Source organism: Hippichthys cyanospilos, chromosome 10 (assembly GCF_059441005.1).
Source record: "Hippichthys cyanospilos isolate Australia breed blue-spotted pipefish chromosome 10, RoL_Hcya_1.0, whole genome shotgun sequence".
Lineage (NCBI taxonomy): Eukaryota > Metazoa > Chordata > Actinopteri > Syngnathiformes > Syngnathidae > Hippichthys > Hippichthys cyanospilos.
Genome location: NC_142378.1, coordinates 17,736,106 through 17,755,747, shown reverse-complemented (window position 1 = coordinate 17,755,747; position 19,642 = coordinate 17,736,106). Strand labels below are relative to the sequence as shown.

The 19,642-nt window shown below is 38.7% G+C and overlaps 2 protein-coding genes across 6 annotated transcripts; one reads left to right on the top strand and one right to left on the bottom strand.

Moving 5' to 3' along the window:
• Positions 1-194: 194 nt before the first annotated feature.
• Positions 195-9,670, bottom strand: LOC148417387 (signal-transducing adaptor protein 1-like). Of its 2 annotated transcripts, none has more exons than XM_088426310.1 (13): positions 9,435-9,670; positions 7,476-7,547; positions 7,250-7,369; positions 7,106-7,162; positions 6,869-7,008; positions 5,489-5,620; positions 5,121-5,190; positions 3,247-3,349; positions 3,061-3,150; positions 2,688-2,744; positions 2,578-2,601; positions 856-1,029; positions 195-529 (listed from the first exon to the last, which is right to left on the bottom strand). In XM_088426310.1, exons 1-13 carry the CDS (start codon positions 9,534-9,536, stop codon positions 477-479), a joined length of 1,194 nt encoding a protein of 397 aa, XP_088282436.1. In that variant the 5' UTR covers positions 9,537-9,670; the 3' UTR covers positions 195-476. The 2 variants fall into 2 exon arrangements, with proteins under 2 accessions (XP_088282436.1, XP_088282437.1); XM_088426311.1 differs by having other exon boundaries at positions 880-1,029.
• Positions 9,671-10,912: 1,242 nt separating this feature from the next.
• LOC148417386 (ras-related protein Rab-11B-like) lies at positions 10,913-19,033 on the top strand. 4 transcript variants are annotated; one of them, XM_088425012.1, is made up of 6 exons: positions 10,913-11,057; positions 13,941-14,136; positions 14,219-14,412; positions 14,484-14,564; positions 15,416-15,509; positions 15,574-15,784. In XM_088425012.1, the coding sequence occupies exons 1-6, from the start codon at positions 11,018-11,020 to the stop codon at positions 15,695-15,697; spliced, it is 729 nt and encodes a 242-aa protein (XP_088281138.1). In that variant the 5' UTR covers positions 10,913-11,017; the 3' UTR covers positions 15,698-15,784. The 4 variants fall into 4 exon arrangements, with proteins under 4 accessions (XP_088281138.1, XP_088281139.1, XP_088281141.1 ...); XM_088425013.1 differs by lacking the exons at positions 15,416-15,509; positions 15,574-15,784 and adding an exon at positions 18,583-19,033; XM_088425015.1 differs by lacking the exons at positions 15,416-15,509; positions 15,574-15,784 and adding an exon at positions 18,560-19,033.
• The last annotated feature ends 609 nt before the right edge of the window (positions 19,034-19,642 follow it).

Below are 19,642 nucleotides of genomic sequence, written 5' to 3'. Positions count from 1 at the left end.
GCGACAGTATCTATCTATCTATCTATCTATCTATCTATCTATCTATCTATCTATCTATCTATCTATCTATCTATCTGTCTGTCTGTCTCTGTCTGTCTGTCTGTCTGTCTGTCTGTCTGTCTGTCTGTCTGTCTGTCTGTCGATCGATCTATCTACGTATCTACACACACACACACAAAGAAAACATGAAACAGTTATTCTTGTTGACTTTTATTGACATCAAGTTCAACAATTTGCATCTAGTAAAAAACTATAGTCAATAATATGTGGGCTGTATGTACATCCGTGCCCACTGTCACATATGTACAATTCCTGTTCAAATAGGACACACAGCAGCCTGGAAACGTGCGAGGGGCGTTAACGGCGGTCTGCAGCAGCGTGTCCAAGGGAAGGGAGGAAAAGTGCGGCAGGTCGTCATCTGGCGAGACGCGTCGTCAAAGACGTTCACATTGGTTAGTCGCGGCGGTCGCACATGATCAGTCGACACACCTGGCCCTCTTCTCGAACCTTAGCTTGAGTTCCGATATGGCTGCAGGAGGAAGCGATATAACTGTCAGTCAAATTGTCATATTGAACCATCATTCAAACACAAGGATTCCTTTATTATTCTTATGGTGTCTTCATTTTTCAAGTTCTGAGGTTATTCAATGTGCCAAAAGAAAACCCTGCTTAGGGGCGGTACTTTTAAACATTGCAGGAACCTTGGCAGTGTCTCGGCCAAAGAACCTAAGGTGGAAACGCAGTTTACCATTCAAAGACAGACATGGCTTCTATGTGAAAGTACGTTCAGTGGCTTTGGGCTATTATGATTTGGGTTCTTCAAAATAATTCGTGACGTGCGTGCTTGTTGATTACCGTCAAAAAAGAATGCAGACGTACTCTGGCCGTGCGGGTCGGTGTGGTTCCTCAGCCTCTGCTCCCTTCCATGCTTGGACCTGGTGGCAGTGGGCGGCGAGGGAGATGGTGCGAACCTGCGCGGGGCGGGCGTCGGAGTTTTCAGGGATTTTCCGGGTGTTTTGCTCTCGGGCTCTGCACAGACAGGAAATCGCATTTCTTTGACATTAAAACACAAGCGCCCTGTGTACTACGTTCACCCCAGATAGTCCAAGGCAGATTTCAAAAAGAAAAAGCCTGTGCCCATGCGTGATGCGCACCAAGAGTTTTAACTCAAGCCGCTGTTGGGTATTGTGTCTTAAAAGTGTATTACGATATATTGCGATACGGCAAATGCGTATTGCGACACGTAGTGTCATATATTGGGCAGTATTTGTAAAAAAAAAAAAAAAAAAAGAGACATATTAACAATGACTGAAAAATCAGAAGGAAATTATTAGAATAGACAAATTCTATTCATTCTTTTTCAGAAGCCACACAACATTGACATCTATGAGTGCACATTAAACATTCTTGCATGTCCACATTCTTTTATTTCAAGCATGCCCTTGACTTTGTTAGTATGTCCCCAGTAGTTGAGACAACTCTTTCAGATGGTACTGATGTGGCACCGATACACAAGTAGCACTTTGCCACATGTGCCTCTTATTGCGCACCACTTCATGTTCTTCTTTTTCTACTATTTTTGCCCTTCAACTCTAAACAAAACAGATCTGTGACATCACTCGCTTTTGGTGAAACAAAAATATGAGAAAAACCAAGGGGAAATCTATTGTTATAAGCTTCTGTACAGTTTTCTTCTTCATATTGGGAAAATTACTGAGCATATAAAAGAGAACGAAAGAAAACTTGAAATCTCAAAATTCCCATTTCAATTAAACGCAACATGAAATTCCACTGCTCATTGATATGGCTGCTCAGATATTATTGCGCTTCTCGGGAACACAAATAGGGGCTTACTACAGATGACATGAACACAGTGCGGAAGCCCGAGATATGACTACAACGGCAGGAACGAAGGAAATGCTTTGTAAAGTTGTCCTTTTTTTTTTTTGCTGTTATTCCCTCCTCCTCTGCTGCCATTTTTGCTTCGGAACATCACCTCACTGGAAAGGTAATGTATTGTAACATTTCATGTAGTGTTTCTGAAGCGCTAGGAATAATTTACATGTAAAACACAATTCATAATATGACAAAAATCATGAAAGCCATTCCGGAGCGGATTGATTTAAAAAACAAAATATTACGACAAATAAGACTTTTCAAATCCGATTTGTGATATATTTGAAGCTCTTTTATTAAAAATGTGCACTATACATGGGGAAATACCGTAGTTCTTGTAGGACTAAATGTTACTTCATTTACCGGACTTTTTATACAGAAACGGTTGTTCTAAAGTGTTTTATAAATAAAGACATCTTTCCATCAATTCATTTTCCTGTTATATATATATATATATATATATATATATATATATATATATATATATATATATCAATGTATCTGTCTTTCTATTAAAACAGTCTCTGGAATGAGTTGTTTTGCGGCAAAATCTTACTGGCACATTTATAAAACTACAGCACATAAATAATTCAGGGGATAATGCCATGCATTTATTTCTGGCCAGCCAGTGGAAACATTCCAATCAAAAAGGTCTCTATGGGGGAAAAAAAAATGACTCACCAGGCACTGTGCTATCTGTGTTACCTGTGAAACATGACAGCAGTGAGTCAGTAAGAGCACAAACATGAAGCCACTCCTGTCAGAGATAAGACAAGATGATAAATACTCACTGTTGTCATTCACATAGACATTTTCTTCCCCGTCTTCACTCAGCACTCTTGGCAAAGCTGTGGAAACAAATAGACAAAGGCTATTATTAGTGTTGACAAGTGTCACTCAATGATAAGCTTTTGAGTGCAAAACAACCGCAACAATTGGCTCTTCACACTCTCAAATGATTTTTTTCACACACTGCAGTGAAGTTTTTTCTGTCAGGCATTATTAGTTTTTTTGGTTCGCTTTTGTATAATTCAACCCTCATAGGAAAGAGCTTTTCTATGATGGTCCAATGCTTTTTATTTTTTGTGATCTTATTTTTTTTTCCAGAGCTGTTTAATCAGCAGTTTGTTCTTTCTGTATTTACTTGGACTGTGTTTGTTGTACCTGGCTTGGACTTTAGAGATGGCGCCGTAAGGTGCATGGAGGTGCCGCGCACGCTCTTCTCTCCATTTTCGTTATCCAAGCCAATGTATGCTGCACAAACCAAAAAGGCAAATTAAAAAAATAATAATACTAAAATCACCAAAAAGAAGGCAATGCCGCACGTAGAAAAGACTGGAAAATGCTCACTGATGTTTTGCTCATAGGTTTCCTCCCTGACCAGTGGAATCAAAGCTCCTTGTGTCGCTTCCAAGAAGTATTTGACAATGGCATGCAACGACGCACAAGGAACCTGCGCACACACACACACACACACACAATATCAATGTGAGGACAGGCAATACACATTTGAACCTCAAACCAATTTTACTTACCCGTAGTTATTATTTACTGTGCCACTAGTCTTAAAAAACGTGTAACTAGACACGAAACTAAACTAAAATGAGTCACACGTAGATGAGTGAGCCCGAGGCACATGAGGGATTTAATGAAGTCTTGTGAGATTTGATGAAGTCTCACACCATTGTTCAACTTTTGAACTAACAATTGCTCCATTTTGGAAGTTCTACAATATATATATATATATATATATATATATATATATATATATATATATATATATATATATATATATATATATATATATATATATATATATATATATAAAAAAATTTTTTTTTTTTTTTTGGTGGGTTAGGGTTAGGGTAAAGGTAGGTAAAGTCAAATCTCTTGTCAATTTAATATCTCAAAAAAATGTTTTTGTCTTTTTGCGTCTCCAAAAGGGATAGTCCAATTATTTTGCCAAGTAAAAGTAAAATAGTATTATACTGTCAAGAATTAATTTGATGACTAAATGTGCAATACAATCAATACTTCTGACTTCTTCAATGCCAGCTATTTTCGGACTCTACACTAATATTATTTTTTAAAAATCTGTAAATAAGTAGTCGAAGTCGAATAGAGGGTCTCATTAACTCATTCAATCCCAAGGATATATTTTTACATTTTTGTAAGAGTCCAGACATTCAATCTCAGGCACTTTTTTTTTTGTTTCTCCAAAGTAGGGTCTCAAATGGCTGGTACAAAATTAATCAGTACTCAAGTCATCAATTGGATAAGTAAGAACGAAAGTAATAAATTACTTTAGCTAATTAAGAAATAAAACAATGACTTTTGGTAATAAGTACTAATGTAATTGATTACTGCATGTACTAAAGTACTGAAGTAATCTGTGATTTTAGGCACTAATGTACTAAAGAAAGTAACTGATTTCTTTAGTACTTGATAAAGAAGAAAGAAATCAATTTCTGTAGTACTTAAGGAATATCTAAGGGAAGTAATCGATATATCGTCACTGTTTTAGCATCTAAAATCAGTTATTACAGTACTTCAGTATTTTAATTCAATTATTTTCATAGTTGATTCATTCAGTACTAAATATTTTAGTGTCTCCTTTAGCCAAACACTTGGGGAAAAAAAATAAACAAACCGATAACTACATACAATTAAACATACAATTAGACGTAAAAATACGTCTTTGGTATTGAATGAGTTAAAAATATTTTGTCCACTGCTGACGTCACACGTGCTGAAGCCTCAGTTGATGACCAATCACAGCTCAGCTTGTGAATGTCACCCAAGGTCTGAGCTCAGGTGCTGTGATTTTCTCTAGACAGCAAGTGATGAAATGTGTCTTTAAAGGTCATAATTGTATGTGAAAAGCAACTTAATTTAGAGAAGCTGTTTTTCCCCTTAGGCTGATGATTGTTTTCAAAGGATTTGTAGAATAAAATTTCCAAAATCGTTTTCTAAAACTGTTCTTTTAGTAGTGTCGGTAAGCTTCTTTCTCTTTCTTTTAAATGCCATCATTTTATTTTTGCCTAAATACGCTTTTTCATTCTAATGCACGTTGATTCAGCTTATGTAAGAAATGTGCTGCATAAAGTTGCCTTGCCTTACCCTACGAAGTATAAAAGTTTTTATGCGTCGAGTAGACCCATTGCATAACCCAGACATTTTCATTGCATGCCAGTAACAAAGTGCGTATCGCAGGATCTACTCACAGGACTATCCACATCGATGACGAAGCCTTCGTCCTGTTTGCAGCTCACACGGTAATGTTTGAAAATGGCCCTGATGGTACGACAACACAGACACCAGTTTTAGAAATAAGAATAACAATAAAAAGAACAAAATAGACATCCATGCAGGCATACACAGTGATTCCCAGCACCTGTGTCTCGGTATGTTACTGTGCCATTAAAGATCATCAGACCAACCGCAGGAAATTACCCAGTCATACTTCATTAAGAGTGCTGACAATTGAGTGTGGGAACGTAAAATGTGTGGCTTGGCACAATAAAGGCTGGGAGGTACTGCTGTGGTAGGTGCTTGTTGTGTGTACTGTATTGAAAGCGCAAGCGTAACGTACCCATTCATCTCCTCCCTGGTGCTGATTGCGAAGCCGGTGCCGTCGCTGCTGGGCCTGAGCAGCAGGTTCCCTCGGCTGGCTTGATGCTCCAGCAAAAGCTCTGCCTCCGAGCGGCTCACCGGGTGGAAACAGCTGCAGGGAGCCACATCACGATGTAATTCAATGCTAACATGCTAACAGTTGGCGTGCCGACAAACGAAAAAGCTACATATTATGTACCGCTGTGTCACTTTCTGTCGTCGGGAGAATGAATTCGATGTTAAGATGCTAACGGCTAGTATTTAAACCAGTCCTCCTCAAATAGTGAGGTGAAGTGTAAATGCGACAAAATAAGAATTGGCATCTATTTTATTTCAGGCACTTTGATACACTTGGTGATTTTTTTTTTTTCAGTTTTAGACTAACTTGTAACCTGTAGAAACACTGTAAAAAAAGTTGTTAACAGTCGTTGGCAATCGCTTTGTATTGCATTATTTCTATTGTTAATGTGAAAAAGGGTATAATTTAGGTATATTTATACATTTTTTTATAATTAGCTTATTTATCGTCGGTGCGAGGAGTGGGAGGGGTGCGAAATGTTTACTCCTTCCAAGGGATGGCTTTGCAAAATATAAATGAGAAGCACTGACCTAAACCAAGGTTATTATAATGAATGAAAATCGATGAAAAAATAAAATTGCACAAAATATTTGAGTTCCAATAAAATACCAGTAAGTATATCAAATAAAAACTAAGTTTAAAAAAAAATCAAAACTAGATCTTACATTTCTAAAACTAACTGCAGTACAATTATAGCAAAATGTTTTTAGCTGTCATCTAAGGTTTCATCATTAAGACTCCTCCATTAGCTTTCAGAATTAATTTTAGATGCATTTATTTTGGTATTGCTGTATGTCCATCCAAAAGGCCAAATGATTTTTTTGAAAATTTAGTTTACTGTAATTTATGACAAAGTGATGTGACTTTTTCTATCTTGCACGTCAAATATATACTACATATAAAAAACTAAAATGAATAAAAAGTAAGCTAAAGCAGATTAAAAAAAAACTTATAATAATAATACTAATTATATATATACTACTAATAATAATAATCAATAATAATAATAATAATAATCAAATAATCAAACCTGCCCCCCCCCCCCCCACACACACACACACACACACACAGTGCAATGTAAAAACCAGTTTGGTGTACAGTTCCAGTAAAAGAATTACAATGTTAACGTTATGGTGGTTTTAATTGCACACTACGGCATATTGTTGAGTTTGTGCCATATGCTTCTCATACCTGCACCTAGAGTACACAATTAAAGTGTCATAGAATGACAGGCCCCTCGTTGTTTATAGGTGTTTACTATCATGAATATGAATAACTCACTCTGGCATTTCTTTTGAGGGCTCCACATCACTCAGAGAAGATTGCTGGACATTTTGGAGTCTTTCCTTCTCTTTTTTCACTACCTCTTCCAGCATGAGCTTCTGTCCCGGCAGCAGGTTCAGCGTCGATGGAACCGTTAGCTGCAGCACATAGAAAACATCACAAATGCATGAAACACAACAAATAAAAATCCATAATCCAAAACTGTTTAGAATGCATGAGAGTAGTGAAGCAAACCTCAGCCACAGATTGAATCAAGCCTTTCCACAGCTCTCGAGCCTCCGCATTCGGAGCCTGGAAAGAGAACCATTGATTGATGAAATCGACTCGCCCGTATGTATATAGATCGTTTCTATTTGTGACTTCAAGAATTTTCCTCACGGAGATTTTGATGTCGTTGTCTTTGGTCTGAAGGTTAAGTTTGGCTACCTCCAAGTTGCAATCCACGGTGTTGTCGTCTGTTATCGAGATGGGCCCGCTGATATCTAGCTTTTCAATATACTGTTGAAATACCAGCACTCGTATCAGAATTCAACATCCCGATGGTCTCGCGCTAGCCGTTTGGACGATAACATTTGGAGTCGGAGCTTAAATTCACACGACTTACATCAGTGTCCCTCTTGTCGTTGAAGAAGTAAAGCGTGTTGCCGCACAAACAGGTCCACAGCTTGCGAGATTTCTTCAGTGACACAGAAGGGAGTGCGTTAAGCAATGATGGAAATTACGCGCACAAGATTCCCACTAACTAACGAGCCAACGAGATAAGATAATCTTGAGTGTTAGGGGATGAGCTAGCGATTAGGTGTCATTATCGTGACATGCGTAAAATGTTTCCACCGATACAGGTGCACTTATCACTGTGTTGTTGTTGGAACATGCCATGTTTCAACACCAGACGGTCAGACCAGTTTACGCTCATTATGTGTCTCTTGCTGCTCTTATGTGACTTCATCTCACACACACACACACACACACACACACACCTAAGAAGGCTTTAACCCTTGTGCAGAATATAGTCCCTTCCTTTGATCCTTACATCAAAGGCATTTTGCATCAAGGGGAAAGCATTGAAAAAAGGGACTAGGGAGCTCGCACAGATGGTGACTACATGTCAAAGTTCAAAACGGCATTACCACTTTGTTATCACACTACCAGCAGTGTGCCATCCATTAGGTAAAATACTGCAAGAATGATGCGGAAGAAAATGACCCAAAAATGATCGAAATACTGCTCAGGGGTGCAATTGGCTGGCAGGCAGTTCAGGGTGACCTGCTTGTAGAGAGCGGGGATAGTCACAAGCGACCCTACTGTGGAAAAGTGGCTATACAAAGTGGATGGATAATGCACAAAGTTTAAACAGACTTGCAACATTTTTCCTAGAGGCCGGACAATGTTGGTAACACTAAAGTTTGCTTGCCTGAGACAGATTTATGCAATAGTTGCATCGCTGTTAATTTGAAACCATGAAAGAGGTCATTGACAACTGATTGTTTTACAAGCGTGATCTTGTTTGAGTAAAAGATAACATGTAAGCCATGCATTATGTAACTGTCTAAAAGCCAAGGAATCATTTCAATAATATTTAGCACCCACAAACAAATATTGCTACTACTTCCTGGTGCATCAAGCTGTCAAACAAACAAAAAAAACACTGCTCGCTCTATATTGTCTTGTTCCACCACAATTAAGAGACAAACACAAATAAAAATATTTAACCTGAATACTGTAAGAGCCACTGAGACCTGGATTGGGCCAATCCAATTTTTGTTGTATTTCAGTGAAAAAATGAAAAACAACTGCACATCTTTCAGGTGAATAATGGCCTAAATTAGTGCTTCTCAATAAAAATTGTATCAGTATACCTAAACCTGGATCCTTTTTTAACATAAAAAAGAAAAAAAAAGCAATATGAACCAACTTTCCACAACTGCTAATTATTTTTCTACGTCTTACAGTTTAGTCTAAAAAGAAGAAACAATAACCAAGTGCATCAAAGTGCCTGAAACTATAAAAAGAAAAAAATATGAAAAGCCTTATTTTATTGCAATTACAGTTCACATGTCAAAAACAAAGACTTTTGTCTTGACTTGACTTGTGAATTTTACTTTATTATCAAGCACTATAAACATTGCTACAATGTCATTATGAAGACAGCAGCAGCAGGAGAAGCAGTTCAATCGATTTTTAGAGTGTTAGCACTTACAGCTGATGCATCAATGAGTATTTTCAAAGAAAAAATGTTTTTGCATTGAGGGTGCATAATCTATAAAACCACTAGTTTTACATGGCATTTTTTTCCATACAATAATGTCATAACTAGGTCAAAATGACTGTCTTGAAATCCTGACAAAATTACCAGTGTTATCTACTTGTTGCTGTTTATAATTCACCATTAACCATTTGGTCTTTTGGACATCCTAAAAATTGTCCTTAGGTGTGATTGGGCGCATAAATGGTTGTTTTGTTTCTGTGTGCCTGGCTACTGCCCCAAGTCAACTGGGATAGCCACCTGCAAGCCTACGGAGAAAATGGATGGATGGAAATAATTCACCCCAGTTTTCCTTACCTTATCTTTAAAGGACCTCTTCTCCAGGTATCCTTCGTAGTATGGCACCATGAAGGGCCGCAGCTGTCGTTTGTTCATCATGGATGCAGATTCTCTCAGCATCAACACTGAAGCATGTCCTCGATCGAAGTGAGATGCTGGCAATCAGTTGAGTCAAAGATATAGTTTATTGCCCTACCTGGGAGTGGTTCAAGGGAAAACTGCATGTGTGAGTATGTCTCAGAAGTTTTCTTTCCAAAGGCTGGAAAGCACCTGGCTTTATTGTGTCAGAAGTTAAACTAGTCAAACTGGATATACTGGCTTTTCTCTTCCAGCGTGCCAACACAAATAAAAACTTATAATGTTTACATAATTTTTTTTAAATTAGATTTTTCACACAAACACATCAAGACTAGGGATGTAGAGTTAAAAATATAGTAGGAATTCCTCTTGATTTGCTGCGGTTAATTTGAATGAGTTCAATAAAGTGTTCAATCATCATTGTGGCAATATTTAATGACAGATTAATGACAGATTACTGTAGCGCGTTTCTATTTTTTTACTTATTATTTGTTGAAATATCAAATTGGCATCATTTGTTGATTGAATAATTGCAAACATTTTGTTTTAAAAGTCATCGTCATTCTTTCATAACATTTGGTGACATCATGTTTCCATATTTTCCCATGTTTTTAATTGTATCAAAAATGCTCAGTATTTCTCTTGATGCTACGGTATGTTGTCAGTATTTCTCTTGATGCTACTGTTGCATAACATCATTTGTTACCTTTGGTACTCACAGTACTTTACACTTACAATTTATTTACATACTGAAGATAATGCATCAAGAGTAATTATCTTGCTCAAGGACTCTATGACATGGTCACATTGACCGAGGGGTCAAAGCCACAACCCCAAAACACCCCCCAAAAAAGTAAAAAAAAAAAAAAAAAAAAGATTTTCCTTCTAAATTTAAAATGCCTTCATGCAAAAAATAGTTTTAGTTTTTCAATTATGCTTCAGGTTTTATAATTATTTCGTACATCACATAGACACTGTTACTATATTCAACATTTGAAATGATTCCATTCAATTGTGAGATGTATTTATTTTGTAGTAATCTTTTTTCTATAACATACAATTAAAATAAAATACCGTCACAAACAGAAATATCGACATGTAATGATAAAATATAGTGACAAAATATGTCCTTACATTTGACAGAAAATATCATATATGTATCAAATCAATTAGTTAGATTTTTAATTACCCGTATTTTGTATTTTTTCATGTAGTTTTCCATTATTTAAGCTCACTATTGTCAAAACAATAATCTAATCAAGTTGAAGTAATTTAGTTTTATTAATTATTAATAGGGATATTTTGTTCCAATGCAATATTTCTCAATCGTCTTTCTTTTTTAAGTCACAGGGTGGCGTTGCTAAATTAAAACCTTATGTAATTGGTTGATGACGGAGCGCTTTTCCGCTGACGCCATCTGACAATGTGACGTCAACGCATGTTTCCGGCCGGCCGGATAGGTGACTAGTTTCTCTTCGTCCTTGCATAATTCACTAAAAGACGGACTGACAGTCAATGAGAGCATGGCGAACAGAGACGACGAATACGATTTCCTGTTCAAAGGTACAAAAAGAAACAACCCCCCCACCCCCCAAGAAAAAATGACTCTTTATGTGGCTGCAACAGCGACATCAGCTTATTAGCACGCATGCTAAGTAGCATCAGGTCTCGTTTTTTTTTTTTTTTACGTTTTAACGACTTTTCAAACGTGTCATCTTGTACCAACATTATATATCCGATTACCAGCATCTGACGTTATTGTATTTACGTACAGCTTGTGTTTCGCTCGTATCTTTGCATGTGATGTGTCGTCATATTGACCGCGGCTAGCTAATTGCTAACTCGTACTCAATACCTTCAAAAGTTTATTGACGTCTTCATGTTCACACTGTGAAAATTCAAAGAGCAAGTCCCCCTGGACCATAGGGGCAGCACACCTCTGAACAACCGCAAAATATTTGATGTTTTTTGAAGTAAAGATTTAGGCTAATGGATCTATTAGTCAATTGACTTTTATGTGTTTTGCCTGAGGTGTTGGAAAAGTTTGCGCTCGTTCATTTGGCAGTTTGACAGTTTCTAGTGCAAAGCAGTTTCAGTGAGGAGTTACCTCGCATCCGGAAAATATTCACAGAGCTTCACTAATTTTACATTTATATGTTACAGCCTCATTCCAAAGTGTTTTAAATTCGTCTCTGACTTCAAATTTCAATACACAACAAACAGTTGACTGTGAAAACGATTTTTTTCTTCACATATTCTGAAGGCATTACAAATAGAAAACCAAGAAATCACCTTTACATTAGGCTTTACAGCCTTTGCGTAATACTTTGTTGATCCACCTTTGGCCGCAATGACTGTAGAGTCTCCAGTCTTTTTGAATATGATGCCACAAGTTTAGCACGCCTAGTTTTTGGCAATTGTGCCCATAATTCTTTTCAGTATTTCTCAAGCTCCATCAGGTTGTATAGGATACGTTTGTGTTCAAATCTGGGTTCTGGCTGGGCCGCTCTGCGTTATTCAGAGAGTGGTTCTGAAGCCAATTCTTTGAAACCTTGACTGTGTGCTTCAGGTCGTCCTGCTGAAAAATGAATCTTGCCCCAGTCTGTGGTCAAGAACACTCTGGAGCAGTTTCCATCCAGAATATATCATTCATATATCATGCATTCATTTTTCCTTCTTCCCAAACTAATCTACCAGTTCCTGCTGCTGAAAAACATCCTCCTAACATGATGTTGACCCCACCATGGTTCACTGTATTGATGGTATTGGCCTGGTGATGAGCAGTGCCTGGTTTCCTCCAAGCTTGATGCCTGGCATTCACATGAAAGAGTTCAATCCTTGTCTCATCAGACCAGAAAATGTAGTTTCTCGTGGTCTGAGAGTCATTAAGGTGCCTTTTGACTAATTCCACATGGGTGGCTATGTTCCTTTTACTAAGGAGTATCTTTCATCCGACCACTCTGCCATGCAATCCTGATTGGTGGATTTCTGCAGAGATGGTTGTCACTCTGTAAGGATCTCCTCTCTCCACAGAGGAGTAACCATCGGGTTCCTGGTCACCTACCTGACTGAGGCCCTCCTTCCCCGCTCGCTCAGTTTGGATTGTCAGTCGGCTCTAAAAAGAGTCCTGGTGGCTCCAAACGTCTTCTATCTATGAATAATGGAGCTCACTATGCTTATCGGGCCCTTCAAAGCAGCATGCATTTTTCTGTATTCTTCCCCAGCTCTGTGCCTCAAGACAATCCTGTCTTTGCAGGCCTACAGTCAATTCTTTTGACCTCATGCTTGATGTTTGTGCTCTGAAATGCGCAGTCGACCATGAGACGTTATATAGACAGGTGTGCGCCTTTCCACATCATCTCCGATCATCTGAATTTACCGCAGGCGGACCTGAGCTGTGAATGCTTATGAAAGTGGGATTTCTTTGTATTCTGTTTTAATGAATTCAAAAATTGTCCCAAAAACTTTTTTTTTCACATTGTCATAATTATATATTGTGTGTAGAATTTTGAAGTAAGATATTCATTTAATGCACTTTGGAATGAAGCCTTAAGATGACAAACATGTTGGTAAAGTGAAGCGCTGTAAAAACTTTCTGAATGCACTGAAATTTCCCTCATGGGGCTGATTAATATTGTGTTTGTCTATTACAGGGCTGAATTGTTGATTATTAGTAATCTTAATGGCATTTTTTGTGGTTGCATCATGCGCATTATTGGAAACATATAGGTGTTGAATATGAATATTATTGTGATATTTTTGTAAATTGTAATTATATATATTTTAAAGTAATGCCTCATGCCCATTGATGCCGCCCCCCAAAAAATAATCATCTGAGATTTGAAATCTTTAAACTCTGAGGAATAACATCTCAAAAATGAAGTTGAACAAAAACAGTTCTTTGGCCTCAATTTCAATCAATTAATTCTATAGGTGTGTACAGTATGTGTTTTTTAATGTTAAATTATCCCAATGGGAAATTTTAACTAGGAGTTTTGTGTCAACTGAAATATGGATTGGCATTTGCTTTGGGCTTGTTGTCACCAAAAAGATTTACCATTGATATCTAAAACGCATTTGTCAACATAAAGATTTTTTTAATGGTTCAGCACAGTTTTGTTTTCATTTTTATTTTCCTCAACTTGATAAATAACATTAAAGGACTTACAAAAATATGTGCCGCTTGTATTAACCGGGAGGGAGACTTAATGAATCAATTTGCAATCATTTTTTCATCTTCAGATTTCACCTTCCTCATATTTTCCTCTACAACGATCTCTTGAGCCCACAAAATAGCAGCAAAGCATTTCCAACTGAACATATTCCACCAAGATGTCAGCAGATGGTGCCAAAGGACTATTTTTTTTTTCAATTAGGCGACCACAGGAGACAAAATATAGTCGGACTCAAATGAGATCGTAATAGTCAAATTTTTCTTGCTTACAGTGGTGCTGATTGGCGATTCCGGGGTGGGTAAGAGCAACCTGCTGTCACGCTTCACCAGAAACGAGTTCAACCTGGAGAGCAAGAGCACCATCGGGGTGGAGTTCGCCACCCGCAGCCTGCAGGTGGACGGCAAGACCATCAAGGCTCAGATTTGGGACACGGCCGGGCAGGAGCGCTACCGAGCCATCACCTCGGCGTGAGTATCCCCACTTCTCCCCCGCTCGGGACGAAACGTTTTGTTCCCGAGGAGAGGAGTTGATCTTATTTACCTGCGTCAGGTACTACCGGGGAGCGGTGGGCGCTCTGCTGGTGTACGACATCGCCAAGCACCTGACCTATGAGAACGTTGAGCGCTGGCTAAAGGAGCTGAGGGACCACGCCGACAACAACATCGTCATCATGCTGGTGGGCAACAAGAGCGACCTGCGACACCTCAGGGCCGTGCCCACCGACGAGGCGCGGGTCTTTGCCGGTAAAATCACATGCCCAGAAGTTAGGGTTATTGTAAAATAAGTGCTGACTTTGAATGTTCTTCCAACTTAGAAAAGAACACGCTGTCGTTTATTGAGACATCAGCGCTGGACTCCACCAATGTTGAAGAAGCCTTCAAGAACATATTAACAGGTAAGATCAACGCCATATCCAAATCAAAAGTCCTTGGCCATTTTTTCCTCCTAACATAAAACATTTTACTATGTACATGGTTAAAGAAAAATAGAAACTTCCCACTTGAAAAAAAAAAAAAAAAAAAAAACATTTCCAACCAATTTACACCATAGAACTAACAAATTGACCATAGCTATGGCTAACATTGTACATATTCACATAAAAACACATATGTAACATCTACTTTGGCTGCCACGTGTGACATTAGCGTTGTTAGCATATCGTTTGCACTTGAGCAATGACATCACACAGGAAGCACTTAGCATGACCCCAAACTAAAGTCAACTTCCATGCTCTAAACCAGTGGTTTTCAAAGTGGGCGGTACCGCCCCTCGGGGGGTGGTGTGAACTTTCAGGGGGGCGCTGACGAATAAACAGGCGAATGGGGGGCGTTGAAATAGTGAAGGGGGGCGATTGAGCACTTACATTGAAATGTGACGTTGGTGTTTGTAGAAAGACCGGAAAAATTGATTGTCTGTAATAAAAAGTCGACAAAAAACAAGCTTTATTGAAACAAGAAACGTTGTCTGCTCGAGCGCTCACGAGCAGCGCGCATATACCGTATATCACTAACTGTCGCGAGTTTATCGTCGATGCAGGCGACTGGGGAAACCACCACCATCCAGTCAGCCGCAGAGGAGCACACAATAGCGCGCCGGCAACGCTTAACCACAGACGTATGCGCACAGCGACCGGCTTAATGCATCAGCTATCAATTTTTATGATTCGAGGTGAACTGCGCATTGGTCTATTTAAAGAAACGAAATTAGCGAATAATATCTGAGGCGCCTGTCTTCTATTTATTTAAGCTTCTCTCCAGATGCAAGTCAGTTTTTATAGCTGCCAGAAAGCAACTATACGTGCGCGATTTTCTCATCATCACGACAGAAATCATTTTAGACGGTAAGCTCAATGCTATCTAAAAACGAAATTTTTTGGCTCTAAAAACAGTTTGCATTTTTTTCAGGGATAACCATGGCAGCTTCAGGAACATCGAAAAAGAAGTGCAGGCAATACTCTGTAGAGTACTTGAAGTATGGATTTATACAATCACCGACCAATCCGCAACAACCCATGTGCTTGGTTTGTGAGAAAAACTTTTCAAATGAAGCAATGAAGCCGTCTAGGCTCCTCGAACATTTACAGAAGATTCATCCCAATAAATCCGGTAAAACATTGGCGTTCTTTCAAACTCTTCGAGATCAATTTCTGAAGCGAAAAACAATGAATATGTTTATTTCCTCATCGAAAAATTCAGATGACGGTCTGAAGGCTTCTTACAACATTTCTTTGCTGATAGCGAAAGCCGGCAAGTCCCACACTATCGGAGAAGACTTGATTCTGCCTGCAGTTAAAGAGGTTATTAAAACAGTTTTGCACAAATCTCCTGAACAAATCATAAAATCGATTCCTCTCAGTGACAACTCAGTTCAACGAAGAGTGGACAAAATGGCTGAAAACGTCGAAGAGACTCTCTGTAAGATGTTGATGACAACTGAGTTTAGTTTGCAATTGGACGAATCCACTCTTCCGGGAAATCAATCACTACTTCTTGCATATGTACGCTTCATCAAGGATGGATCTTTGTGTCACGAATTATTGTTTGCACGTCTCCTGGAAACAGATACCAAAGGAGAATCACTGTACCGAGCTGTGGAGGACTATTTCCAGGGAAAAAGCATTCCACTTATAAACATCATCTCATGTGCTACAGATGGCGCCCCGTCCATGGTTGGTCGCCACCGTGGATTTCTAAGTTATTTGAAGAAAGCTGTTCCGGAAGTCCTCACAGTTCACTGTGTGATCCATCGACAACACTTAGTGGCAAAGAATTTGAGTGAGAAGCTAAATAAATCCTTATCTATTGTGATTACTGCAGTCAACAAAATCAAAGCAAATGCTCTCAATTCTCGACTGTTCCATCAGCTGTGTATTGAAAATGACGAAGATTTTCAATGCCTGCTTCTCCATACAGAAGTTAGGTGGTTGTCAAAAGGTAACTGTTTAAAAAGGTTTTACACACTGTTTAACAGTGTTCTGGATTTTTTTCAAGAACCCAATCCTGAGCTTTACGACAAACTGAAATCGAGTAAGACAGATATTGCTTACCTCACTGAAATGTTTTACAAATTCAATGAAGTGAATTTGCAGCTGCAAGGTGATGAGACTTCGTTAATCAAAGCCAAGTCCGTCCTCTCAGCATTCCTCTCAAAATTACAGCTCTACAGCAGAAACCTTGGACGACGCGAATTCCGTCAGTTTCCTTGTTTGTCTAACTTGGAGAAGGAAACGGGAGTGAAGGACGATGACATTGCCGTGTACTGCGCTCATTTAGCAGAACTCTACAGAGATATGTCAGTCAGATTTAACGACATATTTTCTCTTGAAATCCCTGATTGGGTGATCGATCCGTTCACTGAACCCAGCACAGAAGTGCCAACCCATCTAGAAGAGGAACTTGTAAGTTTGCAAAATGATGAGGATCTGAAACCAAAGTTCAAAACCTCTTACCAAGCCTTTTGGATGCAAACAGCGATCCCAAAACGCTATCCAACCCTATGGAAAGCCATCAAGTTGTTTTTCATTGCTTTTCCGACTTCCTACCTGGTTGAAAGGGGGTTCAGCGCTGTGACAAGGCTCCTCACCAAACAAAGAAACAAACTTAACATCACAGAGCGCGGTGATCTGAGACTGCTCCTGACAAACCTTCATCCTGATGTTGACAGTCTGATTGCAATGCACCAAACCCACCCATCTCATTAGGCAGGACAGTTGTTAATGGTTACTCGTTCAGTTTTACAATTTATTTCAAGTTCAGTTCAAGGTGTTGTAATTGAAGAATAAATGATAACCTTTTTTGTTTATTAAAATTGTTTTTTTTAGTCTTCAAACTGTTTGTGATTGATGAATCAACCAATTCTTGAGACATTTAGCAATATAGTCGTTCTAGCGTTCGTTGGAAAGGGGTAAAGAGGGGGCGTTGGCATTTTGGCCCGGCGGTGAAGGGGGCGGTGGCCAAAAAAGTTTGAAAATCACTGCTCTAAACAATCAAAAAATAATTATTACTCCTGTGGACTTGTAAAGGATTCCTGGATCACAAGAAATGTGAGATGAAAAATGTACAAATTGGACGTCTTAAAAAGACCAACACACCAGCACCATCTCCAAGTGAATTGCATTCATATTGTCAACTGCTGTAATTTGATTAATTGATGATGTAATAAATGGTTCAGGAGCATTTAAAAAAAAGTCTTTACATGATATGTCTTGTTTATTATTCACTAATGTCATTCCAATATGTATTTACCGTTTTTATAATTATATTAATTTAAAGGGTTTGGCGGCATTTTTGGGATGTTGAAATGGATTAGGCTATTTAAGCATCTCTACTTATGAAAGATTCACATTACGAAATTACCATATATAGTCAGCGGTAGGAAAAAATAAAGGTGGCTTTACAAAATGCTGCCGTTTGTGCCAGTGGTCTCTCCAACAGTGTTGATCTTATATTTAAAATGAGTGTTGTTGTCATCTACTGGTGCTTGTGCATCAATAAAATTGTTTCTGTGCATGACATTTACAATGTATGACAATGTTTGTATGTACAATGTATGACATTTGCAGAATCAGACACTCTACTCATCCCCGCTGAAAAATATGTAATTGAGAAATATAATTGCCAATGGCAGTGAATGACTTGGGGAAGCACAAAACTTGCGATAAGTCGTAAAAAAAAAAAAAAAAAAATCACGCCGAATGCGGGGAAAAAAACCTTTTTACCACCTCATGGTGGTCGTCGAGACGTGTCGAAAGACCAATGGAAACATTTTTTTCCACATTTTTAGGTGATGCGTTATCTTTAAATTCGCTGATCAGCGATCATAGTTGGCATCCAAAATCCTGGTCAAGTTATCACGTGTAGTTAACCGTATACTGTATTTGCGGTTGAACAGAAATCTACCGCATCGTCTCACAGAAGCAGATGGCCGAGCGGTGCGCGCACGACGAGTCCCCGGGCAACAACGTGGTGGACATCAGCGTGCCGCCGACCAGCGACGGCCACAAGGGGCCCAGAGTGCAGTGCTGCCAGAATCTGTGACCTTTACCATTTTCATCATCGTCAACCTTCATCTTCATCCTCCACCCATAGGTCGCCGGTGACAAGCACTTTTTCCCCCCTTCCCTTCATTGAAGAAACACTTTGAATGTCGACTGAACCTCCGTCACGGAGCATTTCGCCGCAGACCAAACCTGCTAATGGCAGTTGAGCAGTATTAGTGGCCTCCCGTCTCCTTTTGCATCATGCCAAATATATTTATGAGACATTGTCATTCTGTATTTATTGAACACTGATTGCTTATAGTTGTCACGTTTTTGTTGATGGATGTTTTCAAGACAGTTTGCAATAAAATGATCAAAATACAAAAGTCATTCTTTTAGGCTGACGAACTCCCCATGCGAAAATGGACAAATCTGATGTGGTTTTTGCAGCCATTACATTAATTGCATTTTTTTTTTTGGGGGGGGGGGGGGGGTGTCCATCCAGTTACATACAGCTTTCTTGGTTGATTAAAAAAACTGACCATATATGGTCTATTTTAAGCATCTTTCTGTATATTTAAAATAAAAACCTTCCTGCACATGGTTATATTATTTAAAACAACAAATACTATGTAGTTCTGTGCCTGAAAATACTTAGAAAAAAAAAAAAAAGGGGCGGTGTAATATATGATTGGGAAGCACTGCCTTAAAGTCAAACAAAACAAAGTCCTGCCTCAGGTTTTTTTCTAAGACTAACTACTTGGTCATATACTATACATACACACACTATATGTGTGTGTGTATATATATATATATTTAGATAAACACACACACACAATACTTAAGGATGGGCAGCATCTCATCACTGATAAACTGTAAACACGGGGATAAACAGACCTCATAAGCTTTGTAAGACTTAGAGCAACAATCCCACCCCACCCCCGCTTTCAAAGCTGTTGTTCAAAACAGCATTTTGCTTTCACGCCACAAAGCTT